The 22,661-nt window shown below is 29.8% G+C and overlaps 3 protein-coding genes, 2 long non-coding RNA genes and 1 other non-coding gene across 6 annotated transcripts; 3 read left to right on the plus strand and 3 right to left on the minus strand.

Moving 5' to 3' along the window:
• Positions 1-1,498: 1,498 nt before the first annotated feature.
• Positions 1,499-3,204, plus strand: LOC112802804 (putative F-box protein At5g60060). The gene is made up of 2 exons (XM_025846158.3): positions 1,499-1,758; positions 1,875-3,204. The coding sequence occupies exon 2, from the start codon at positions 1,907-1,909 to the stop codon at positions 3,137-3,139; it is 1,233 nt and encodes a 410-aa protein (XP_025701943.1). The 5' UTR covers positions 1,499-1,758; positions 1,875-1,906; the 3' UTR covers positions 3,140-3,204.
• A 4,217-nt stretch (positions 3,205-7,421) lies between these two features.
• LOC112802813 (uncharacterized) lies at positions 7,422-9,163 on the minus strand. The gene is made up of 2 exons (XR_003202543.3): positions 8,661-9,163; positions 7,422-7,740 (listed from the first exon to the last, which is right to left on the minus strand). It is a non-coding gene; the product is annotated as an uncharacterized lncRNA (long non-coding RNA).
• Positions 9,164-9,811: 648 nt separating this feature from the next.
• On the plus strand, positions 9,812-9,893 carry TRNAS-UGA (transfer RNA serine (anticodon UGA)). Its single transcript has one exon. It is a non-coding gene; the product is annotated as a tRNA-Ser (tRNA).
• Positions 9,894-9,941: 48 nt separating this feature from the next.
• LOC112802815 (uncharacterized) lies at positions 9,942-12,175 on the plus strand. The gene is made up of 2 exons (XR_003202545.2): positions 9,942-10,260; positions 11,090-12,175. It is a non-coding gene; the product is annotated as an uncharacterized lncRNA (long non-coding RNA).
• A 107-nt stretch (positions 12,176-12,282) lies between these two features.
• On the minus strand, positions 12,283-14,361 carry LOC112802808 (1-aminocyclopropane-1-carboxylate oxidase homolog 1). The gene is made up of 3 exons (XM_025846163.3): positions 13,628-14,361; positions 12,868-13,189; positions 12,283-12,680 (listed from the first exon to the last, which is right to left on the minus strand). The coding sequence occupies exons 1-3, from the start codon at positions 14,170-14,172 to the stop codon at positions 12,429-12,431; spliced, it is 1,119 nt and encodes a 372-aa protein (XP_025701948.1). The 5' UTR covers positions 14,173-14,361; the 3' UTR covers positions 12,283-12,428.
• A 5,820-nt stretch (positions 14,362-20,181) lies between these two features.
• On the minus strand, positions 20,182-22,424 carry LOC112802812 (pre-mRNA cleavage factor Im 25 kDa subunit 2). Its single transcript, XM_025846168.3, has 7 exons — positions 22,249-22,424; positions 21,894-21,939; positions 21,466-21,559; positions 21,287-21,360; positions 20,993-21,079; positions 20,801-20,911; positions 20,182-20,581 (listed from the first exon to the last, which is right to left on the minus strand). Exons 1-7 carry the CDS (start codon positions 22,356-22,358, stop codon positions 20,513-20,515), a joined length of 591 nt encoding a protein of 196 aa, XP_025701953.1. The 5' UTR covers positions 22,359-22,424; the 3' UTR covers positions 20,182-20,512.
• Between the last annotated feature and the right edge of the window lie 237 nt (positions 22,425-22,661).

The following is a 22,661-nucleotide window of genomic DNA, read 5'->3' on the forward strand; positions in this document are numbered from 1 at the left end:
CAAGAGGTTGAGTAAGTTCGAGTGCTGGCACGGTAGCGTTGGAGTGTGTCCAAGGCCGTGACAACGTAATCCGATTGAAGAATATTGCAATTATGTAAATTTGACTTACAATTTATTTAAATACATCATTTGTCCCATATTTTATATTGTGCTGATATTGTTAATTATTTTTGTTCAATTTAAAAAGTTAATGATCTAAAACTTTTATATTAAAAAATATTTAAATTCAATTTAATCAACTCTTTAATAAATTATATTTATCTAAATTTTAAATTTAGATCATTTAAAATAAAAAATTAATAAAATGTGGAATTAATTACTATTAATTTTATAATTTTTATAAAATATGTGTTCAACTATCTTAATTTAAAAGTGACTAATTTTTTATTTTATCAATTCTTTTACTTTAAAAAATATTGACTTTTTAAATTTTAAAATTCAATTTTATAGTTTCTATGAGTTAATATCTAAATTTTGCCTATCTTTTATAATAAATTTTAAAATTTTAAAAATTATTTATTTTTATACTTTTTAAATTAAATATTAATTTTTAATTTTTTAATAAATTAAACACTATCTTTTAGACACGTTAAAAATCACCACATCTTTACATCTTTGAGCAACAAAAATTTTTCTTTACAAATGTTTGAATAATCGTAATTCAATATTTAAATACGTAAATCCTCTCAAAATTTCATATAAAATAAAAGAGAAAATTACTCTAAAAGATAGTTAAAAAGACTTAATTATTAAAAAGGACTTTTAATATCAAAATTATTAAAAAGATCAAATCTTTTTATAATATTTAAAAAGAAGAACTAAATTTTTTTATCAGAAGATAAATATATTTTTAATTATTTTTTTATTTATTTTGTATAATTTTTAATATATGCTATTTGATTTACAATGTTATATAGATATTTATGAATATTCACTTGGGATTAATTAGTTAATTAATTTAAAAAAATTACTCTAACAGATTGTTAGAGAGATTTAATTATTAAAATATCGATTCTTAACTATTTTTTTATTTTTTATAATTTTTATATTAAAAATTTTTATTTTTTCTAAAATTTTGGTAATTTTTATTATTTATTTATTTATTTATTACTTTTATGATTTTTATTTTATCTTTTTTTCTCGTTAGGTAAAGATCATAAAAATAAAAAAATAAATAAAAATAAATAAATAATTAATAAAAATTACTAAAATTTTAAGAAAAATAAAATTTATTAATAAAAAAATTATAAAAAATAATTAAAAATATATTTATCTCCTTTTAAAAAGATTTAATTCGTTTTCTTAAATATTATAAAAAAAATTAATTTGTTATCTTAAATATTATAAAAAGATTTAGTCTTTTTTAATAATTTTAGTATTAAAAATCTTTTTTAATAATTAAATCTTCCAACCCTCCTTTAGAATAATTTTCCCAAAATAAAATTCCAGGAAAGGATCGATTAGTCATCTTAAAAGACCTAACTGTCGTATATAAATTGTAACCCCATTCCAAAAACTCATCCGCCTTCTTTCCGTTCTCTAATTCTCCATTGCTTTCACTCCAAATCTTTGTGGAACATCAATTACCTTTAACATTCTCTCTTGATCTCCCTCTTCTATATTATATATACCTACAGCCTCTTCAACCAACAATTTCATCAGCATCGGCACCAATGCGTTCTCTTTATTTCTTCTGTTAATGAAGAAAACGAAGAAGACTATCGGCTTCGGTGCAGCACTGTGACTTTTTTTTTCTAGGTTTGGTTCTGACGATAATTATGAATCCTTTTTCGTTTTTGTAGTTTTATTTGTGGGTGGGAGTGAATTGACGTTTTATTTTCTATGAATTTTCAAATTCTGACTTTTTTTTTCAGATCTGACTCTGGAACTCAACATAGCTTGAGTCATGGACGAGATTAATCGATGGGCAGACATTGATGAAGATTTGTCGAAAGAAATTTCAAAACGGTTCCATGCCTACCATGATTACATCCAACTTCGATTGATTTGCAAACAGTGGAGCTTGAAACTTCCAAAGATTCCCGATGGAAACAAAATTCCATGGTTATTGTTACCTGACGAAACTGTCAAGAATCATTGGTACGAAGACGAGGAGATTTATCATCTCATGCAATTAGCTGCTGCAGATGATGAAACTCTTGATACTTGCGCCCTTGAAGAGAAAGATATTTACCATGTCATGCTGCCAGAGATGCAGTCGTACACTAAGTTCATCCGCGGTTCTGCTCATGGATGGTTGATTGTTCAATCCATATCTGATGGCACTATGCAAATGTTAAATCCATTTACACATCGTAGTTTGGATCTTCCTCCGGTCTCAACTTTACCTACTATAATTGATTACCAACCTGACAATCATGGGAATGAATACACACTGTGGGATTTTCGTGACATTAGGAGCACCCTGGATAGAGATAGGGTGCATAGATTCCAAGTTGAAAAGGTTATTATAAACTTATCTCCTGAGCATGACATTGAAAATTTTATGGCGGTGGTGATATTCGGACCTAACCAGAGACTGGCCTTTTACAAGCCTGGCAATATGAGATGGGAAGAATTTCCAACCAGGGATAAGTGGTTTGAGGACGTAATATTTTTCCAAGAAAAGATATATGCCATAAACAATGTTGGGCAGCTGTATGAATTTGATACAAAGACAAGAGCAGGACTTAAGGGAGGGATCCATGAAACCAGACCTCCACCTGAAATTCCCCGAGGCCCTCACACGCCTAAATATCTTATTGGGTGCGCCAATGGAAGCTTATTGATGTTGGTAAGACATGTTGGCCCTCCCTTGGGGAGAAAAAGCAAGGAATATGAAACTTCCAAATTCGATATCTATGAGTTAAAAAGAAACAGAAAACAATGGTCAACATTAGATAATTTAGGTAACTATATACTAGTGATTGGATTTAATTCTTCTGTTCAAATTCCTGCGCCTTTTCTAAGTAAAGGAAATCAGATTTGGTTTACAGATAACCAAATAGAGTTGAAATCATCATTTTACGATCCTGTTGCTCAAGATATCGGCATCTTCGACTTGGACCATGGAAGTTTTCAGAGAGTATTGTTAGAAGTGAAGTTCTTTTGTTCTCCTGTTTGGTTGTTATCTAGCTAGTGTAAAACCTGGGCTACCCCGGATCTAAATATTATTCTATTATAAAATTTATTATTACTTATTAATTGATATTAATAGTTATTAATTTTAATTTAAAAAAAATTATATATAAAAATTTATTGTATAATATATACGACTGTTTTATTTTATATTTATAGAGTAAAATAATTTTGTTACTTTTTTAGTTTATATTAATTAATTCTAGTTAAATATAAAAACTATTATATCTATGTTTAAATATGTTACTGTTATACAATTAAATAAAAATTAAAACTTTAATAAAAATAATTTATATTCTAATCACACAAACAATAAATACTAAGTAACATTTATTTATATTATTAATTCCTAGTGTATAATTCGTGCTACGCATGGATTTAATTTATTTTATTATATTTATGTTTTTTTTTTTTGAAACATAGAAAGCTCAACACATTAAAGTGGAGCATAAAGTAAAGAAGAAGACACACAACGAGCTACCAACCAAACCAACACCTAACATCCCAGACCTATCAACAGCCTCCCCCAGAATCACCACCACGCCATTCTGTATAGCTCATCACCGTCTTTGTGTGGATTACCTCCAGGCTTGCTCTTGTATTCTTAAAGATTCGTGCATTCCGTTGCAACCAGATGTTCCAAATAACTGCAAAGAACACTGTCATCCACATCTGCTGCCCTTGTTGTCTATTATGCAAGCCATGCCAGCTTTCAAACATTTCCCTAATGGTTCCAGGGATCACCCACTCTCTACCTAGTGACCTCAACCACTTACACCACACCTGCCAAGCTACCTCACACCTAAGGAATAAATGCTCAGCAGATTCTAATTCCTTAGTACACATTACACACAAACTATCCCCCAGAATGTTGACTCCTATTTTACCCAGCCGCTCCTTGGTGTTAACTCGATCAACTAGCACAAACCACCCAAATAGCTCAATCCTCGGAGGAACAAAACCTTTTCAAACGGAGCTCGTGAAACTATAACTCGTTATTTCAGCCGAAAGAGTCTCCGCTCGTATAGCCTGTATCACAGAAATCCTGTTATTCCGTCTTCTAGCTGAGGCAATGTTATGAAAGTATCTGATATTCTTATCCATGTTTGCAGCATGCTTAGATCGAGACATCTGTTTCCAGTGCAATTCCTTTCTAATAGTCACCATCACTCTATCAATCCGACTACAGGACCGCCCCCTAAACCCTGTAAACTTCCTATCCGTAAGAGGCAAATCAATCAACTGCATGTCATGCACCCATCCCTTAAACTCTTCCGATGATGCCGGCAAGCTAGTAACTCCTTTACGCTCCCCAACTTGTAAAATTTCATTAAAGTCCCCCATAAAACAGAACGGAACCTGACACAGCCCTGCCACATAACTCAGTTCCTCCCACACCCCCCTCTTTGCCTCCCTCCCATGCGCCCCATACACCAAACAAAAAGCACAGTAAAATTTATGTATAATTTATTTATAAAAAAATTAATATATATTTATTGAAAGAATTAATTTACTTAGTATATAGAAAAACTAAGTTATTAATCTTTTTTTGTTATATTAATGTTTAATTCCGTTAATAATTTTTTTTTTCAAATGGTAACCTTTAAAATATATTTTAACTAAATTTAAAAAAAAGATAAATTAACTATTACGTAAAGATAAAATTAACTATTATAAAAGAGGTTAATATTTTAATTAAAATACAAAACACATAAAAAAATATTATTCGTATACTAAACACTTTGACACTTTTATAAAAATATAAAAAGTATTAATTAATCACAAATTTAGATTATTTTTAATTAACAATACAAAAAAAATTTGTATAATGGTTAAGAAAATACAAATGTCAAAATAGTATTTATTATAAAAGATGTCCGCACAGTGAGAATAGCAAAAATTAATTACTAAATATATATTTTTTTAGATATTTATTACTAATAAATTCATAAATATATCAAATCTTTTATTTAATATGTCCTCTACCACCAAAATTTTGAATAAAATAAAAAAGTATTTAATTTATTATTTATCGTGAGTTTTATTTATTTATTTAATTATTCGGTAGAGGATTTTTATATAATATCTAAAAATAGAAAGATAAAAAGCACTGCCTATAAAAATAGTAGTAATATACATCATTTTCATCGCATACACAAATCTTAAAATTTAAAAAAAAAATTAAAAACAAAAAACAATTAGATATGAGATCAAATATAATTTTTTTTATTAAATAAGAAGGATTATTATTATTAATAATAAAAAATACTAATTATAAAAAAATAGTAAAGCAGTGATAAATAAATAATTTTGATACAAAATTTTGCTAGGAATAATAAACATCTCCCCAAAAGTTTAAACTGATTTTGGAGTTCACCAAAAATCAAACTCTTGACCTTTCGGATCTAGAGCTCTAATACTATATCATGGTACCACTCATCTCAAAAACTTCAACTGATGGAAAAATGTAACACTAATAATTATATCTCTAATACTTTCTAAACTTCAATTGTACACATTATACAAAAATTTCATTGGCTCCCTATACTTTCCCTTTCTAATATTAGTTTTAGTTCTAAAACTATCAAATTCTAAGGCGCTTGATGACGTTTCTTTAAAATTAGTAAGCTGGTTACTCTGATTAATTTCATTTTATAGACATAGTTTAACAATAATTACATGAATACCCTCATTAGGTGTCCATATCGAAACGTATTGCTTTCAATGTAAATCATGCTTGCTTGCTGAAAATTATTACATGCTGCACATCACCTCACCAAGCTTGAGACAACAATTTAATGTGCGAAAATTGAGGTAGAACTAGCAAAAATTTTATGGGAAAAAAAATGTACAAATGTGAGTGAATGTTTTTGGACAATATATCTTTATAGCCCTTTCCTTTCTTCTAATGATATAAGCAGAGTAAGTATTCTAGCTATTTAGTTTTTATGCAACTTTTCTTATACCTTGTTACATGGCTTTTGATTGGTCACGGTCATCACTTGCTGCCATTGTGCACTTTAGACCCTCTTTTTACATAATTATATGTCTTTTGATGAAACATTTGTGATTTGTAGAGAGATATAGTGTCTGAATATTCAAAACAAGTACAGGCATTGTGTATTATAATTTTTGGCCTTAGCTACTCTTATCTTAAAAGACATGGATGAGCATCATATCATGGTCAGTACTACCCACAGTGCCCTGAACCTGAGTTAACCTTGGGACTTACAAAGCACACTGATTTCGATTTCATAACGATACTTCCGCAAGATCAAATTGGAGCTCTTCAAGTTCTTCATCAAAATCAATGGATTGGTATTCCTCTAGTGCAAGGAAGCACTTGTTGTAAATATTGGAGATATTCTACACGTAAACTAATGCATTTAGTTATAGAGTGTATTAAGATACATTGATTTATTTAAGAATGGTCTTTAGAGAATGTATATTGATTATAGAAAATGTAATAGTTGTATTATAGAAAATCATAACTTAATAGTTTCCTATATCATTGCAATACTTAGCTTGTTGAGTTTAACATATTGGTTTATTTCTTTTTGTTGGTTTTATACTTTTATTTGATCATTACTATTTTTAAGATTTGAGAGGTTTAATATCTTGATTTATGGAACTTATAATGGTACAACCCCTTATTTGATATTCCACTTATAATGGCTCATGCTCTTTGTTTGTCTTTATCTCATATATATTCAACAGCTCATTAAAAAAATATTGTATTAAATTAAATAGATAATACAAATGGATAATAAAATTAATAAGTTTAAATAAATAATTAAAAATAAAGATATTTTGACTGAGTTATTTGAACCGTGTCAAAGATAACATACCAAAAAAAAAAAACCTAAGCCAGAAATATTAAATAATAGAAAGAACTAAGATGACTATGTCGCTCAACATAATCATCTCATAATTTATTGATTTTTTTAATATATATATAAAATAATCAATAGATTTTAATAAAATTAGTAGAAAAGTATAATAAAATAGAATGTTAAAAATATTTGTATTATATATATTTATGCAATATATATTTTATATTTATCCAACCAACAAGTGCAGGTAATTACTTATTTAGGTTTTAGCGAGGTTATGAGAATCAGACCGATCAATGAATCAGTGAAGTGATTGGTTTATTGGTTCATTGGTTCGACCAGAGTTCAACCGAAGTTCAACCGATTTAATTAATATTAAATAAAATTAAAATTTAACATACAATTTTAAATAATTAAATTTAATAATTTATAAATCATGCTCAATAAAAATACTAATAGAGATAATTTATTCATAGTAATTAATACAAAGTTCTTCTATTATTTAAATGTAAATAGTACCAATAAAAATAAAAAATCCTCTAAACTACATTCTTAACAATTACCTTATTCTAGACATTTTCACCGTATAACAAGAGTGACTTTATGCCAGGAAGAAAGAACACAACACAATACAACATATAAGGAGATTAACAAAAGAAAAAATATGCAGTTCAACCCAGGAATATGTCTGCAAAAGTGCAAATGCCATCATTGATTGAATCGGGTGAGGGAGTTGCCATAGCTTAATAAGTGGATCCGAATCCAAAATCTAAAAATCCAAATTACAAATTACATACAAGAATTAAGAATAACAGAAGATTATATCAATTCATACAGCATTCAAAATCCAGAATTATATTCAGTAAAATTTAATATAACACAATTAAACTTATATGACAAAACCCAATATAACAAAATTCAAAATCCAAAGTTCCAAAATTGAACTTATATCAAATTTAGAATTATAGCATGATTAATTCATATAATTAACAAAATAAAAAAATTGAAAAGCAAAACTCTGCATCAAGCCATCAATTCATATAATTAACAAAATAAAAATGTTAACCAGCAACATCCTTTTTGTAATTCCAGCGCAACCAAAAGAGCATAAATCAACAAAAAATAATAGAGTGAAGTTTTAGGCTATGTATTTCGCAACATTGACACGGCAAGCAAGCTTATCAGTTTTCTTATCCAGGATTTCAACTGAAAACTCTTCTTTCAACGTCAAATCAGAGCTAGAACCAGTTGAAGAGCACAAGTATCTCAATTGCATAATCATACATTCATTCCCAGCAAATCAAATTCAGAAATCATGAAAATAAATAACCTCAGAAAATCAAAAACAAAAATCATGGAGGCAGCAAACATATTCATCATGAAGCAGCAAACATACTCAGAAGCAGCAAAATATATTCAAAATCATGAGTAAATATATTCAAGCACAGAACTCATAATTAGAAGGCAGCAGAACATATTCAAGCACAGAACTCATAATCAGAAGGCAGCAAGTTCAGAGGGAGGCGAGATCAGAAAATCAAAATCAAGAAGCATAGAACTCATAAATCATCATCAGAATTCAGAAGGAAGCAAGTTCAAGCATAGAGCAGGCGAGCTCATAAATCATAATCAGAACCCAGAAGCACAGAAGGCAGCAAATAAATCAAGAAGACAAGAACAGAGTCTTACCGGCGGTGAGTGAGGACCCAGTGTCGGCGACGTTCGGCGACGGCGAATGAGGGGGCGGGCTCGGCGAGCTCGGCGACGAGGAGGCGGGCTCCGCGAGCGAGGCGACGTTCGGCGACGACGAGGCGGGCTCAGCGAGAAGCAGAACGCGGTGGTGGTCGCGGCTGTTGTGGAAGGCTGTGGGTGGCTCGGTGGTTTCTGGAATATGGAGCTTGGTGGCAATGGTGGGTGAATGGCTGAATGCACTTGGAAAGGGGAAAGGGAAAAGGGAAAAGGGAAAACTGATTAGGGTTAGTGGGTGCACTGGGTTATGCGTTACGCCTTTCTCCTTAAAAAAAAAGAGGTGCAAACCATAAAATTGCCAAAAAATCGGACGATTCTCTCGATTCACTGATTAACTGTCGGTTCGATCGATTTTTTCACCCATTTTCTATCAGTCAATTTTTGACATTACACAGACTAGCTAGATGACCGATTCTCGTTTATTCCGGTTGAATTGGTCGGTCTGATTCGATTTTCAAAACCATAGATTTTAGTATAAATATATATTTAATATTTTTTATTAGAAGACACACAAAAAAAATACTAAGGAATAAGTGCAGAATTTTTTTATAAAAGGCCACGCCGCAATTTAATACACTAAGTTTTTTCTCATTCCAGTTTTCTTTCAAGTTCCAACTCAATTCATTCTTTTCATTTCAACAATCAACACAGCCATCAGTATAGCTGAACTTATCCACCTGCTGCTGTTGTTCAAATGTGTCAATTGCTCAGACGCTATTTCCCTAGAAAGAATAAGATTGGAACGACATCCCAAAAACTCGATGTTTGATTATATTATGTATTATAATTTTAATTTGAGTATGAAAAAGTTAAAATTTTAATTTATTATAAAAATAATAAAATATTTTTTAAATATTAAAATAAAAATATTAAATTATTCATTTGAATAGTAATGTTTTTATGTACTATTTATATATAATTTTATTAATTTTTAAAATTATTAAATTTTATTTATTTAAGTTTAATTTATAGAGAAAATTATTAATAACATATTATTGGTCAAAAAATTTTATGGCTCCATGTGATTTGATACAAATATTTCTTTTTCTCATCAATACATTATTTTTCTTTAAACATATTAAGATATATCAGTCGATATGTCCGAGTGGTTAAGGAGACAGACTTGAAATCTGTTGGGTTTTACCCGCGCAGGTTCGAACCCTGCTGTCGACGAAGTCTTAATATTTGAGTATTAAGAGTGACACCTCAAGGGATGTTGTTGTTGATCTATTATTTTTAGTTTTTTTACATTAGTGTCTAGTTTTTATCTTTTGTTGCTGTCTTTGCTGTACTCTCTTGGTAGATTATGTTTGATTGAGAATTAATAACTATAATATAAATATATAGAGAAACCCAGGAGTTACATAGCCATCTACACAACATAAGACCATATTAATATAATTATACTTTCAAATTTACTCACTAATGAAGTTCTGTCGGAGTTCGGTCGTTTCTGTCGCGAAGGTCTGCTCTCTGTCCGAGGTTCTGAGCTAACTTCCCTTCCTCGTCGCCGTCACTTCCCATTCCTCCCTCGCCACCGGTAGGCACTGCTGCTTTGAATTTTTTTCTGTTTTGTATTTTTGCTAATAATACTGATTCCGAGTTGCCGGGTTTAACGATTCGGAGTTGCTGATTTTGTGGAATAATGGTTGAATTGAATGATTCGGTTGAATATTTTCTCAATTTCAATTTCTAAGATTCTGAGTTGAGTTTGTGTACTAGATTATGAGTTGAGATTGTGTTGTTAGTTGGGGTTGTTGCTTATGTGATTCTGAATTTTGTTATATTGAAACCAAACAGAAGCTAGCATGGGCCATTATACTAAAAAATACTTACTATTTATATATAGGTTAAATTTATAAATTATTGATTTTTTATTTTTTGTTTTATTAAACATATTTTCTAATATAATTTTATATAATAATTCTATAGATTTTGTTAATTTTATAATGAATGGTTATATAAAATGATCACATAAAATAATTATTTTATTTTTTAATTTAAAATAAAAATAAATGTTCATTTTTTTATATATAAAAAATTCTTTTATGTTAGAATTAATCTAAAAAAATATTTCATTAAAAACTATAAAAAAAATTTAAAAATTTTATTATTATATTTTTAAAATGTACTTTAAGGATGAAGATATTTTAAAACATCTTATTTATTCTCATAATAGTTTTTTAAAATTTTTATAATGAAAAAGAAACCAGACAAGAAAAGAAAGAGAAGAGTTTCATTGACAGTTATTTCTTTAATGCTTCAGTCTCAAACTGGTTTGAACACTTCATGTAGATAATTTAACCCTTTTCTTTTTATTTTTTGTTTTGTTTTTTTCGATTATCTAACCCAGTTAATTTTGCCTTCAGTATGTGAACTGGTGTGGCCATATATTCAAGGAGAAGAATCATGAAATTGGGATGATAAGGGGGCGGAATGTGGATTTTGTGAGGGAAAGGGAGCAGGTGGTTGAGTAAACAAATCATAATGTTAGGGTGATGAGGGACCCAATTTGATTTTTGTGAGGGAGAGGTGGAATGAGATGATCTTCCAAGTGCATCTCAGAAGTAGGGATTCTTCCAAGTGATCAATCATGGTCTTCTGAAGATGTTATGGATGAGATGATCCACGGAATCCGTAGTTTCATGAATAAGAAGCTGAGCTAAAGAAACCGTTTTATTCGAGGGATAACAACAATAAAGTTAGGTATTTCTTCAATAGTAAGCTGTTCAGAGACTATGCCATTTCATTTGTTGCAAATTCTGATCTTCTTAATCCATACCAGAAGTGTGTACTCGTAGGTAATTTCATTTAGCTTTTATGCAACTTTTCTTATACCTGGTTACATGGCTTTTGATTGGTCACGGTCATCACTTGCTGCCATTGTGCACTTTAGACCCTCTTCTTGTATAATTACATGTCTTTTGATCAAACATTTGTGATTTGTACAAAGATATAGTGTCTAAATATTCAAAACAAGTACAGGCATTGTATATTATAATCTTTGGCCTTAACTACTCTTACTTAAAGACATGGATGCTCCTGAGGCACTTCATGTTATGGTCAGTACTACCCACAGTGCCCTGAACCTGAGTTAACCTTGGGACTTACAAAACACACTGATTTGGATTTCATAACAATACTTCTGCAAGATCAAATTGGAGCTCTTCAAGTTATTCATCAAGATCAATGGGTTGGTATTTCTCTAGTGCAAGGAAGCTCTTGTTGTAAATATTATATAAGTAGAATATAATATTTAGTTATAAAGCTTTAAGATACATTGATTTATTTAGGAATGGTTAGAGAATGTATATTGATTATAGAAAATGTAATAGTTGTATTATAGAAAATCTAAACTTAATAGTTTCCTATATCATTGCAATACTTAGCTTGTTGAGTGTAACATATTGGTTAATTTCTTTTTGTTGGTTTTATTTGATCATTACTGTTTTTAAGATTTGAGAGGTTTAATATCTCGGTTCATGGGACTTATAATGGTACAACCCCTTATTTGATATTCCATAAATAACTCCTCACATCATCTAGTTTGGCATACACCAAATGAATTTTGAAGGGACTTTTATTTAGATATAAAACATGAGAGTTTTTTAAAACAATAAATGTTGAATCTCTCACCCTAGCATCCCTCAAGAAAGTTTGTAATTAATATACTTTCATACATGAGTATCTTTGATTCTTGATACTTCTTCAGAGCTTGAAGTGGTTTAGTGGAGAGGAGACTAGCTTTGTAGTGTACACCAATTTAACCAAGTCCGGCATTTTCATTTCCTTATAAATTGGAGGATTATCTTCTGTCAGCAACTCTTTTATTGGTCCATACATTCTTGGAGATTCATTATCAACATGTTGTCTCAGAAAGTATGCAACCGAAACTCGTGGACCTACTTTCTTAGCCATAACTCTGTGCATGGCGCTCATGAACTTGTCATTTGTGATTAGCTGTAATCAGTGCAAAGACATTATTAGATCAATTGAAGAACTTAAATGTTTGTTTAATTTTGTGAAATATTATATACAGGAGTTTATACTAACATAGTAATAAATGATTAGATATCTATATAAAATAAAATTAAATTCAATATATAATATAAATTGCTACCAAAAACATTGATGAAATTATCATCACCTGCATCATATCTCCAAGGTTAATGATAAAAGCACCAGGAATGGGAGTGACATCAATCCACTGGTCTTCATGAAAGACTTGAAGTCCACCAACTTGGTCTTGTAGAAGAACAGTTACAAAGCCAATATCAGTATGACCACCTATCCCCCAAGTGAGTTCAGGCTCAGGACAAGGAGGGTAATAATGTCCAACCATGAAAATTCCTTCACCACAATCTATGTCCTTAAGGTAACTGCTTTCTAAGCCTAATGCCTCCGAAAGCAGTTCTAAAAGAGTTAGTGCCAATTTCTTGACTTGGTCTGAGTACTCAATTGTTATATCTCTGCAAACAAATTAATTTCACAAGTCACGAAAACAAACATTTCTGGCATGCATTTAGTTTGTGTTTGTCATTAAACCACTAATCCCAAAAATTTAAGCTAATGAAAAAAAATAACATAAATAGTTATATCTTTAATACTCTTCCTCAAGCAAGAGTCTCTTTTGAATTTGCTTAGATTTTGGCATAAGCTTCCTTTTCTCTTTTTATTTGTCTTATATTTTTTTTTTCATTTTCGGGATTCACCAAAGATTTAACTCTTGATCTTTTGAATATAAAATTTTGATACCATATATAAAATTACTCGTCTCAAAAGTTTAAGCTGATGGAAAAAGACAATCTCTAAAATATTTTTATTTTATTTTCAAAATTTTGTTAAAAAAAGAGAAAACAGGATATGATCGTTCTAAGCTATTTACATTTATATAGTAAATATGATACCTGCAAATTGAAGGGAGTTGGTGAGAGTCAAGGGGTCCTGGCGCCAATAAACAATAGAGGGTGTCCCTCCAATTAATCTCTGAAGCTGTATAAAAATTGAAGTTGGTGTTGTAGAATACCCTCTTTGTAATATCACGTGAATAGAATTCTTTCTTCACCTCAGCATCTTGCTCATGAAATCTACGCACCCCATCAAGCATTTCATCCAAAACACCCTGTGGAATGTCATGGTTGACCACTTGAAAGAAACCCCATTTCTCACACGCATCTTTGACTTTCTGAACGATCTCATGGCGTGAATTACCTTCTTCGTGCAGTGATCCCAAATCAATAACTGGAATACTAACATCGGTAGCAGGAGGGGAGGAGGAGGAGGAGGAAGAAGAAGAAGAATCGTTGACTTTATGGCTGTCATGAACGAATATCTTTGGTAACTTGGATAAACCAGCATCAACAAGACCCTTCACACCTGCTTTTGTTTCATCAAGAAGCTTTAGTTCCCTGTTCCTGTCATAGTCTCCATGTTCGTGATCTGCTTCCACCATGTTTCACTCCGTTTTCAATAAAATTTATCTATTCAACTAAGAACTTAATTCACGATATCTAGAAACCTTGCGTGTAATGTTATTTTCTCTGCCATTAAGGCATCAATTATCGGAAGTCAACTTTGATAATTACGATATTTAATATAATCAAACATTGAAACTTGAAAGTGTGTAAATAACTAAAGATTGAATATTTTATTGCAACCGAAAAATAGGTTTGGAAGAAGATAAAAAAAATAGTTGTATTACAAAAATTCATAACTAATAGATTCCTGTATCATTACATCATTACAGTATCTTTTTCTAACCATTTAATAACACTCAAATAAACTCTTAATATCTCAGGTCATGAAATTTATAATGGTACAACCACACTTATGTTAGATGCCACGCCATCTTTAGAGTCTAAATTATACTACAATGACTTTTAGGATTCTTATTTGATATTCCATAAATAACTCCTAACATCATCTAGTTTAACATACACCAAATGAATTTTGAAGAGACGTCACTAACTCTTTTATTGGTCCATATATTCTTAGACATTCATCTTGAACATGTTGTCTCAGAGAACATAAAATCAAAACTCATGGACCTACTTTTTGAGTCACAACTCTGTGCTTGGCGCTCATAAACTTGTCATTTGTGATTAACTGCAATCAGTGCTAAGACCTTAAATATGTCACTTGAACAACTTAACTATTTGTTTTCTGGAATATTATATAACATAGTAATACATTATTAGATATTTGCTTAAAATAGAAATTAAATTCGATATATAAATATAAAGATTAAAGTACGTTTTTCTAATGTATAATTTTTTTAATTTTAATATTAATTTTTTTATTTATATCAAAATTATTTTTATGCGTTTTTATTTTGTCTCTAACATTTTAAATAGAATTAGCGTTCAAAATAATTTTGATATAAATAAAAATATTAAAAATAAAATTAAATAAAAAATATTTTTAAAAATTTAAAAAATTATAAATATTAGAAATAAAAAATATATTTTACTTTCAATATAAATCACAAACAAAAACAATGATAAAATTATGATCACCTGCATCATGTCACCAAGGATAATGATGAAAGCACCAGCGAAGGAAGTGATATGGTTTTTTGGTAATTGAAAGGGAGGTGATATTTTTTTTTTACCATTGGTTTTTATGAAAGATTTGAAGTCCACCAACTTGGTCTTGTAGAGGAACAGTTACAAAGCCCATATCCGTATGAGCACTTAGCTCCCAAGTGAGTTTAGGCTCAGGGCAAGGAGGGTAATAGTTTCCAACCATAAAAATCCCTTCAGCGCAATCTATGTTCTTGAGGTAAATTGCCTTCTAGGCCTAACGCCTATGAAAGCAATTCCAACAGCATCAGTGCCAGTTTCTTAACATGATCTAAGTACTTAATTATTACATCTCTGCAAACAAATTAATCTCGCAGATCATGGAAACAAATCATTTTAACATTTTTTATTTGTGTTATTATTTTCAAAATTTATTTTCTCTTCTTATTTTTATTTTTTTCTTATACGAAATTTTAAATAATAAAAATATAAAAAATGAAATAAAAAAGTAATTATCTTCTTTTAAACAAAAATCAAATTCATCACCTTATTTAAAAAAAAAATAGTTATTCCCTAACCTAATTAAATTAACAGGTAAAAATTCATGTATAGTTATTTTTATGGAACATTAATAGTTGAAAGCATATCAAATTTTTTAATAGTTTTTTATTATTAATTATTTTTTGGAATTTTCACGACATTTCCCGACCCTAACTCAATAAATCAAGGGTTATAGTCTATTTCGAATCGGAGTTTCATTTAAGAATTTGCAGTCGATCAATGATTACTATATATTCAAATCTCTTGACATTTATTTAAACGAACGAATAAATTAATTATTTGACTAATTTAAATTAGTTCTCAACTATCAACTACTACTACACTACTGTGAGTCTCTACCAAACTAAACCAAGCTAGAGTTATATACCTGCAAATAGAATGGAGTTGGTGACGGTCAAGGGTCCCTGGTGCCAAACTGCCAATAAACAATAGAAGGTGTCCCTCCAATTAGTGGCTTTCTCACAATTCTGCTCCAAGATCAATGGATCAATGTTTTGTGGCAAAATCAATGGATCAATGTTCCCCCTGTTCATGCTGCTTTGGTAGTTAACATTGGAGATATGCTACAAGTGAGTCCAATATTTTTCTAATCTATTAAAATCTTCCAGTTTGTTCTCTATATGACGTGTGAATCATTTCGTGGAATCAGCCATCGATACAATTATTAAGTTAAGCCACCTACATTATATTACACCTTTTTGACAGAATGTTTATGCACTACTTGACTACCGTTTATGACATGTGAATCCTTTCCGATAGATGCATAATTTATAATGTAACTAGAGCAGAATCATATATCGTGTAATAATCTTAATTTATGTTACCATTTGCAGCTGATATCTAATGACAAATTGAAAAGCGTGGAGCACCGTGTTGTGGCAAACCATAGAGGGCCAAGGGTATCAGTTGCATGCTTCTTCACTCTTGATAACTACCCATCACAAAGAATATATGGCCCCATCAAGGAGTTGCTTTCACAAGGTAACCCCCCTCTCTATAGGGATACATCATTACAAGATTTTAATGCTTATTACTATAACAAGGGACTGGGTGGCAATTCTGCTCTTTATCATTTTTTGTTGCAAAGATAAAATATGATATCACAAAATATGGTTTTAGAGATTAGAGAACATAATATAGGGCTCAAACACTTGCTGTATCAACATATCATATTCACATTTCTAAGGCTACTTAGAGATTAATATATGTGGTCCAGAGTAGTATACTTGTTAGAAATAGCAATGTTCATCACTCATAATCACTCTCCAGTCTCCATCAACAAGAATCTATGCCCCCATAAGGGAGCTATTGTCTCGAGATAATCCTTCTCTCTTGATGGGGAAACATTATTGCAGGATTACAGAGCATACTTTTATGACAAAGCACTTGATGGAAATTCAGCTCTTTACCATTTTCAGTTACACAGAGAGATATTAAGCATCATGCACGTGCATCTGAATGATATTAAACACTGGTCTTGTTTTCATTATATTATAGTTATTACTATATAATATAGAAAAGTACGAGGAGCCAATAAAATATTTGTACAATGTGCACAATAGAGGTTTATGGAGTATTAGAGATATAACCATTAGTGCTATCTTTTTCTATAGGCTAAAGTTTTTGGGATGAGTGGTATCATGATATGGTATTAGAGCGCTAGATTCAAAAGGTCCTTGGTGAACCCCAAAATCAATTTAAACTTTTGGAAAGATGTTAAGATGTTTATTATCTTAATACTCGGATGGTTATTCTAGATAGTAGAGATGTTCATAGCGAGATCCATAATATATATATATATATATATATATATATATATATATTTAAAAATGTCTCCTAAATAAGCATATACTATATTTTGACCTGTGCAATGAGGAGAATTTGTATTATGATTTTTACCTAACGTTTTTTAATTAAGTTTTATTAAATGAAATATTATTTATGCGAAGAATTTATATAATATTTTTTAAATAAAATAGTATATATTTATATGAAGAATTTAATCGAGTAATTGCAATAAATAATATATTAATAAATTTTTTATTTAATCATGTATGAATATATTTAAAATTGTCTAAGGTTGTAATTTATTAAGTAGTAAATTTAAAAAAGTTATTCAATATAGTTTTTTATTTATTTATTTATTTTTTTGGTGTCTTCCTTTTTGTTATGTTGCTACTTATTGGTGAATGGTGATACTTGTTTTGTTTTCCTTCACTTGAATGTTTGGAATAAAATTTTCTTGCCATTTAATTTGCTTTTATGATCTTGATTGTCTTCTTTTTCGTTGTTGCTATTATTTGTTGATCTAATTGTTCCTATTGTTGCTTGTTAATGTATTTTAGTTTTTTTCTTCGTAATGTATTTATTGGCAGTAGATTTTCATCCGATGATATTAGCGTTGGTGAGTTCGGTTTTTTTTTTTCGAAGGGTATAATTTTGTTAGTAAGTGTCGAAAAATATATAAATATTAAATAAGAGTGTTTATTTGTAACATAGAGTTTAATATTATAATTTAGTATTAATACCTGTTTGATTTCTTTTAAGGATATCTTTTATTGGGCTTCATTTTATGGAACAAATGTCTCTGTCATAGTGAATTTTTTGGATCCTTCCTTTAGGTTATAATCGTTTAATTTGACTTTAAATATGAGTGATCTATTACATAGATTTTTCATTTTTGTTTGGACATCAGCTTCATCTTGTAGTTTCTTTAAATCAGCTACAGTTGTTCCAAGTAATTTCCTTGTCCTCTTGTTTCATTTTTGAATCCTATAAAACCTTGCAAAAAATTTCATAAAGTACTATGGTAGTTATTTGCTAAAAGTTAAAAATAACCTTAAAGTTAAAATATATTGTTTTACTCATTTTTATTAGGTACACTTTAAACCGTACCTTTTATTATTGTATAAAATAGGTGATTCACATTATGAGTCACACCCGACCCAACTATAAGAAAATATATGAAAACTAACATTAACATAGTTCGTCAAGCATACTTACAAAGAATGTTGTTATTTTGATTTAATAGTTATATATGTTAAGTGACTTCTTTTTCATAGTTGGTTGAGTCACTATCATTTTCTTTTTCATTTTTTTTAATAAATACAATTATGTCAAATAATACTTATGAAAAATGATGTTACCTTAACTTAGTAATTATGTTAAGTCAAGCCTTTTTTTTTATGATTGGTTAAGTTACTATCATTTTTTTTTCATAATAAATATAATTACATAGTCACTTACTATATATATTTAACAAAAGTGGTAGAAAAAAACGAGATATAAAATTATGTGAAGAAAAATAAAAAAATGTGTAAAATAAATGTTGATTTATATAGTGATATAAGAAAGAATAAATATAAAATGTGAGAATGAATTAGAATTTAACTCAATTCATATCTATTAAAAAAATTTTATTAACATTGAAAAAGTATAGTAACATATATAAAATTAAAGAATAAAAGAATATAAAAAATAAAATTTAAAAAATTTTATGAACATTAAAAGAATAGAGTAATTTATATAAAATTAAAGAATAAGAGAATATAAAAATAATATTAAATAAATTCTATGATATTAAGAAAGTATTACAAAAGATAATAACAGATGAATCTAAAATTGACGTGACTCATGCTAGAAACTTATAAAACTAAAAATAAATATGAAATAGTAAAATTCTAAAAAGTTAAGAATAAATCTAAAATTACTTAAAGTTAATATAGCATTATACTAAAAATCTAAAAGGTTAAGAATAAATATAAAAACTACTTTTAGTTCTCTTTTAATATATTATTATTATCTTCTTTTAGTGCTCTTTTAATATATTACTAGTAAATAATAGATATTATTACCATAATACTATTGAATGATATTAATAGATCATAAGTTTGAGTGTGGCTTTCAAAAGCTGCTAACATACCCTCTGCATTTACGACATCAATTAATGTTGATTTTTTAAAATAAAACATAATAGCTCCAAAAATGTTGAAATGAAAAATCAAATACTTCCAGACAATACCAAAAAAATATTAACAATAATAAAAAAAATAAAAAATAAAAAATAACCAAAAACAAAAGAAAAAAACGAAAAAATTCCAGACAAAACCAGCATATTTGGGCCACTGTAAAGTTTTGTTTATGGAGATTGGGCCTTTCAATGTAAATAAAACTGCGTTAGACTTGGATCATGTCAGATGACAACCTGGTTTTTGTGATAAGAAACAAAAATCGGTTTTAATAAATCTAATTGTGTTAGCCGGTTTTATTTTTAGCCGGTGTCTAACACTGATAACGTCCAAAAAGAAAAAGTTTCTAACAATCAGTAACATAGGGGGAACATTGAATTTGTCCTCTCCATGTTAGAAGTAGAACTAACGTGGTCAATAAGAGGTATATATCAGTATATGTAAAATCAAATGCTTGTGTCACATATCAGCACCCTCATGTCACACGACACAAATACATCTGTACATGGTTGTAATATGTACAAGAAACGGATTAACAAGAACTAACAAATCATCTCAGAAGGCTAAAGCTATACAAAGTGACCAAAACTTGGACTACTCTCTCTTTTGAAACTAACGAGTTCAACATTCAACAGGTTTATGCAAACGATAAGAATGAAATAACTAGGTCCTTGTTCTTGAAATGCCAAAGGAGATGGTATTTTATCAGCATGGAAGAATCAATGAAAGTTCCAAATATGCATTAGTTGTTCATTCTAAACTCAAATCTGGAAATCTGCTCAGGAATGCTGGATATAACGGGACCATATCTCTGCAACCAAGTTTGATTGATACACAAATTAGGATATGATCCTTCTAATGCAAACTTTAAGATTAGTCGAACCATCTTCAAAATCAAAAGCTTCAGTTCATGGAAATGTTTTTAGAGAATTTGACGATAAAATGTTTCAACCCACCAATTTACAAAGCAATTTTCAACATAGTAACAGGAAGAAAAAAGAGTAAATAAATCATACACAATTTGCCATACCTGAGCATTGTCATACAGTTCAAACATTGGAACAGCAAGAAGTTTTAGATTTTCCGGCACCTCAAAGTCTCCACTATCAGATAAATGGACCATGTAAAGCACTCTGCACTCCTGCACAAAGTACTAGCATAATTGTAATCATGGACCAACAAAATCAGGATTACATGACACTCAATGACAGTGGTAAATTACCTTTGGTTTTTTTATGTGAGCAGGACAGTGTGGATACATAAACTTTTCAAAGTTCGGCCTCCACCATCTTGCCACACATTCACCTATCTGCAACATCAACAATATCTTCTGGTATGGGCCCATATAATGTGGAAAGACAACAATATTACACTCATCCAATACACACCAGTAGGTATAGAATCCAAACAATTGTCCAATTTTATAGATTCATTCATCCATAAGACAGAAACATTTCGATTCTTCTATTAACACATCAGTTTTACATCTAAAAAGCAAGTAATACTGTAACAGTACCTTCCAGTTAGGCACAAGATTTTGCAACCTAGGACCGAGCTTGCTAGTCAACTTTCTCTTCAAGCCCTCAATTTCTGTCAAGTTGAAGAACAAAAGCACAAACAGCAGATTAGGATAACCAAGAACTCCTATTATCAGATAATTTATCATGCTAAACAAGTGGAAATTCAAGATCCTACCATTCTCTCCTGGCTTGAGCCGTCCTCCTGGAAGTTTGTTGAATGTTCCTCCGATTTCAAGAAGTAGTAAATGAGGATAATTGTGTTCTTGTACCTGCAAAATGAAAGCATATGTTGAGACAGAACAACAAACAGAATCACCAAAGAAATTATCCTAACAACCCTACACTCATTCCAAATAACCTCCCCTACGAAGATGCTGCTAGATGAGTACCTTCTCAATGTTCATATTCCAGCTTCAAACTTAACATAAGCTCATGTGTTATAAAAGATATGATCATTTATATTCTATTAATATATTATAAATAACATTTCGGAGTACCTTACAGAAGGGGATTCATTGTTACATTAAAAACACTAGTGATAAAAATGCAGAACATACCAAAAGTGCTAAATTCAAAGAACATTAAATCAACAAGTGAACCCACCAGTAAGACGCCTGCAACGCTGATTCTCATTCCTTCTTTTTCATAGCTGAAATTCATAAAACAAAAGCAAAAACATATGCATCATATAAGCAACAAAGAACAAACACACCAACCTAAACCATAAAGGCCTAAAACCCTATAAAATTCCTAGTGGACTCTATAAAGAACGTTATAACAAAATCATGTCAAGAAAGTGCAATACGTCAAAATCTCAACTTTAAATAAAAAAAAAAAAAGAAAAGGAGGGTATAGGCGTATAGCCGTATAGAAAGTGTTTTAAATTTTGTATTTGTTTGAGGGGAAAGAAAAGAAGAAAAAAGCGAGTAATGAAAGAAAGAGTGAAAAGAAAACGAACATCTGTCTCAGACGAGCAAAGCGAGCGGGGACGGAGGTGTCCTTCTCAACCTTGGTCTCTTTAGCGCCGAAATTGTAGTGAGAAAGAGAGTATAAGTTCACTATCGGCATTATTTCTTTCTTAATCTTCTTCTTCAAAGTGCAAAGAAAAACAGCGCCAAACAAATTCAAAGAGATTTTTTTTTTGGTGTCTAATTCAAAGAGACTTTTTGAATTCTTAAATACCCTTCCTCAGTTGCTAATTGCGTTTTCTTTTTTCCCCGTAATTAATATTTTTTTTTTTGTTTATGAAAAAATGCCTTGGGCTTAAAAAAATTTTAAACTTTTTTTTAAAACAAGTTTTAATTAAAAAAATAAAAAAGGCATAATTACTGTTAAGAATTAAGATATCTAGACCGATTGTGCAAAAAATCT

This window comes from Arachis hypogaea, chromosome 5 (genome assembly GCF_003086295.3).
Source record: "Arachis hypogaea cultivar Tifrunner chromosome 5, arahy.Tifrunner.gnm2.J5K5, whole genome shotgun sequence".
NCBI lineage: Eukaryota > Viridiplantae > Streptophyta > Magnoliopsida > Fabales > Fabaceae > Arachis > Arachis hypogaea.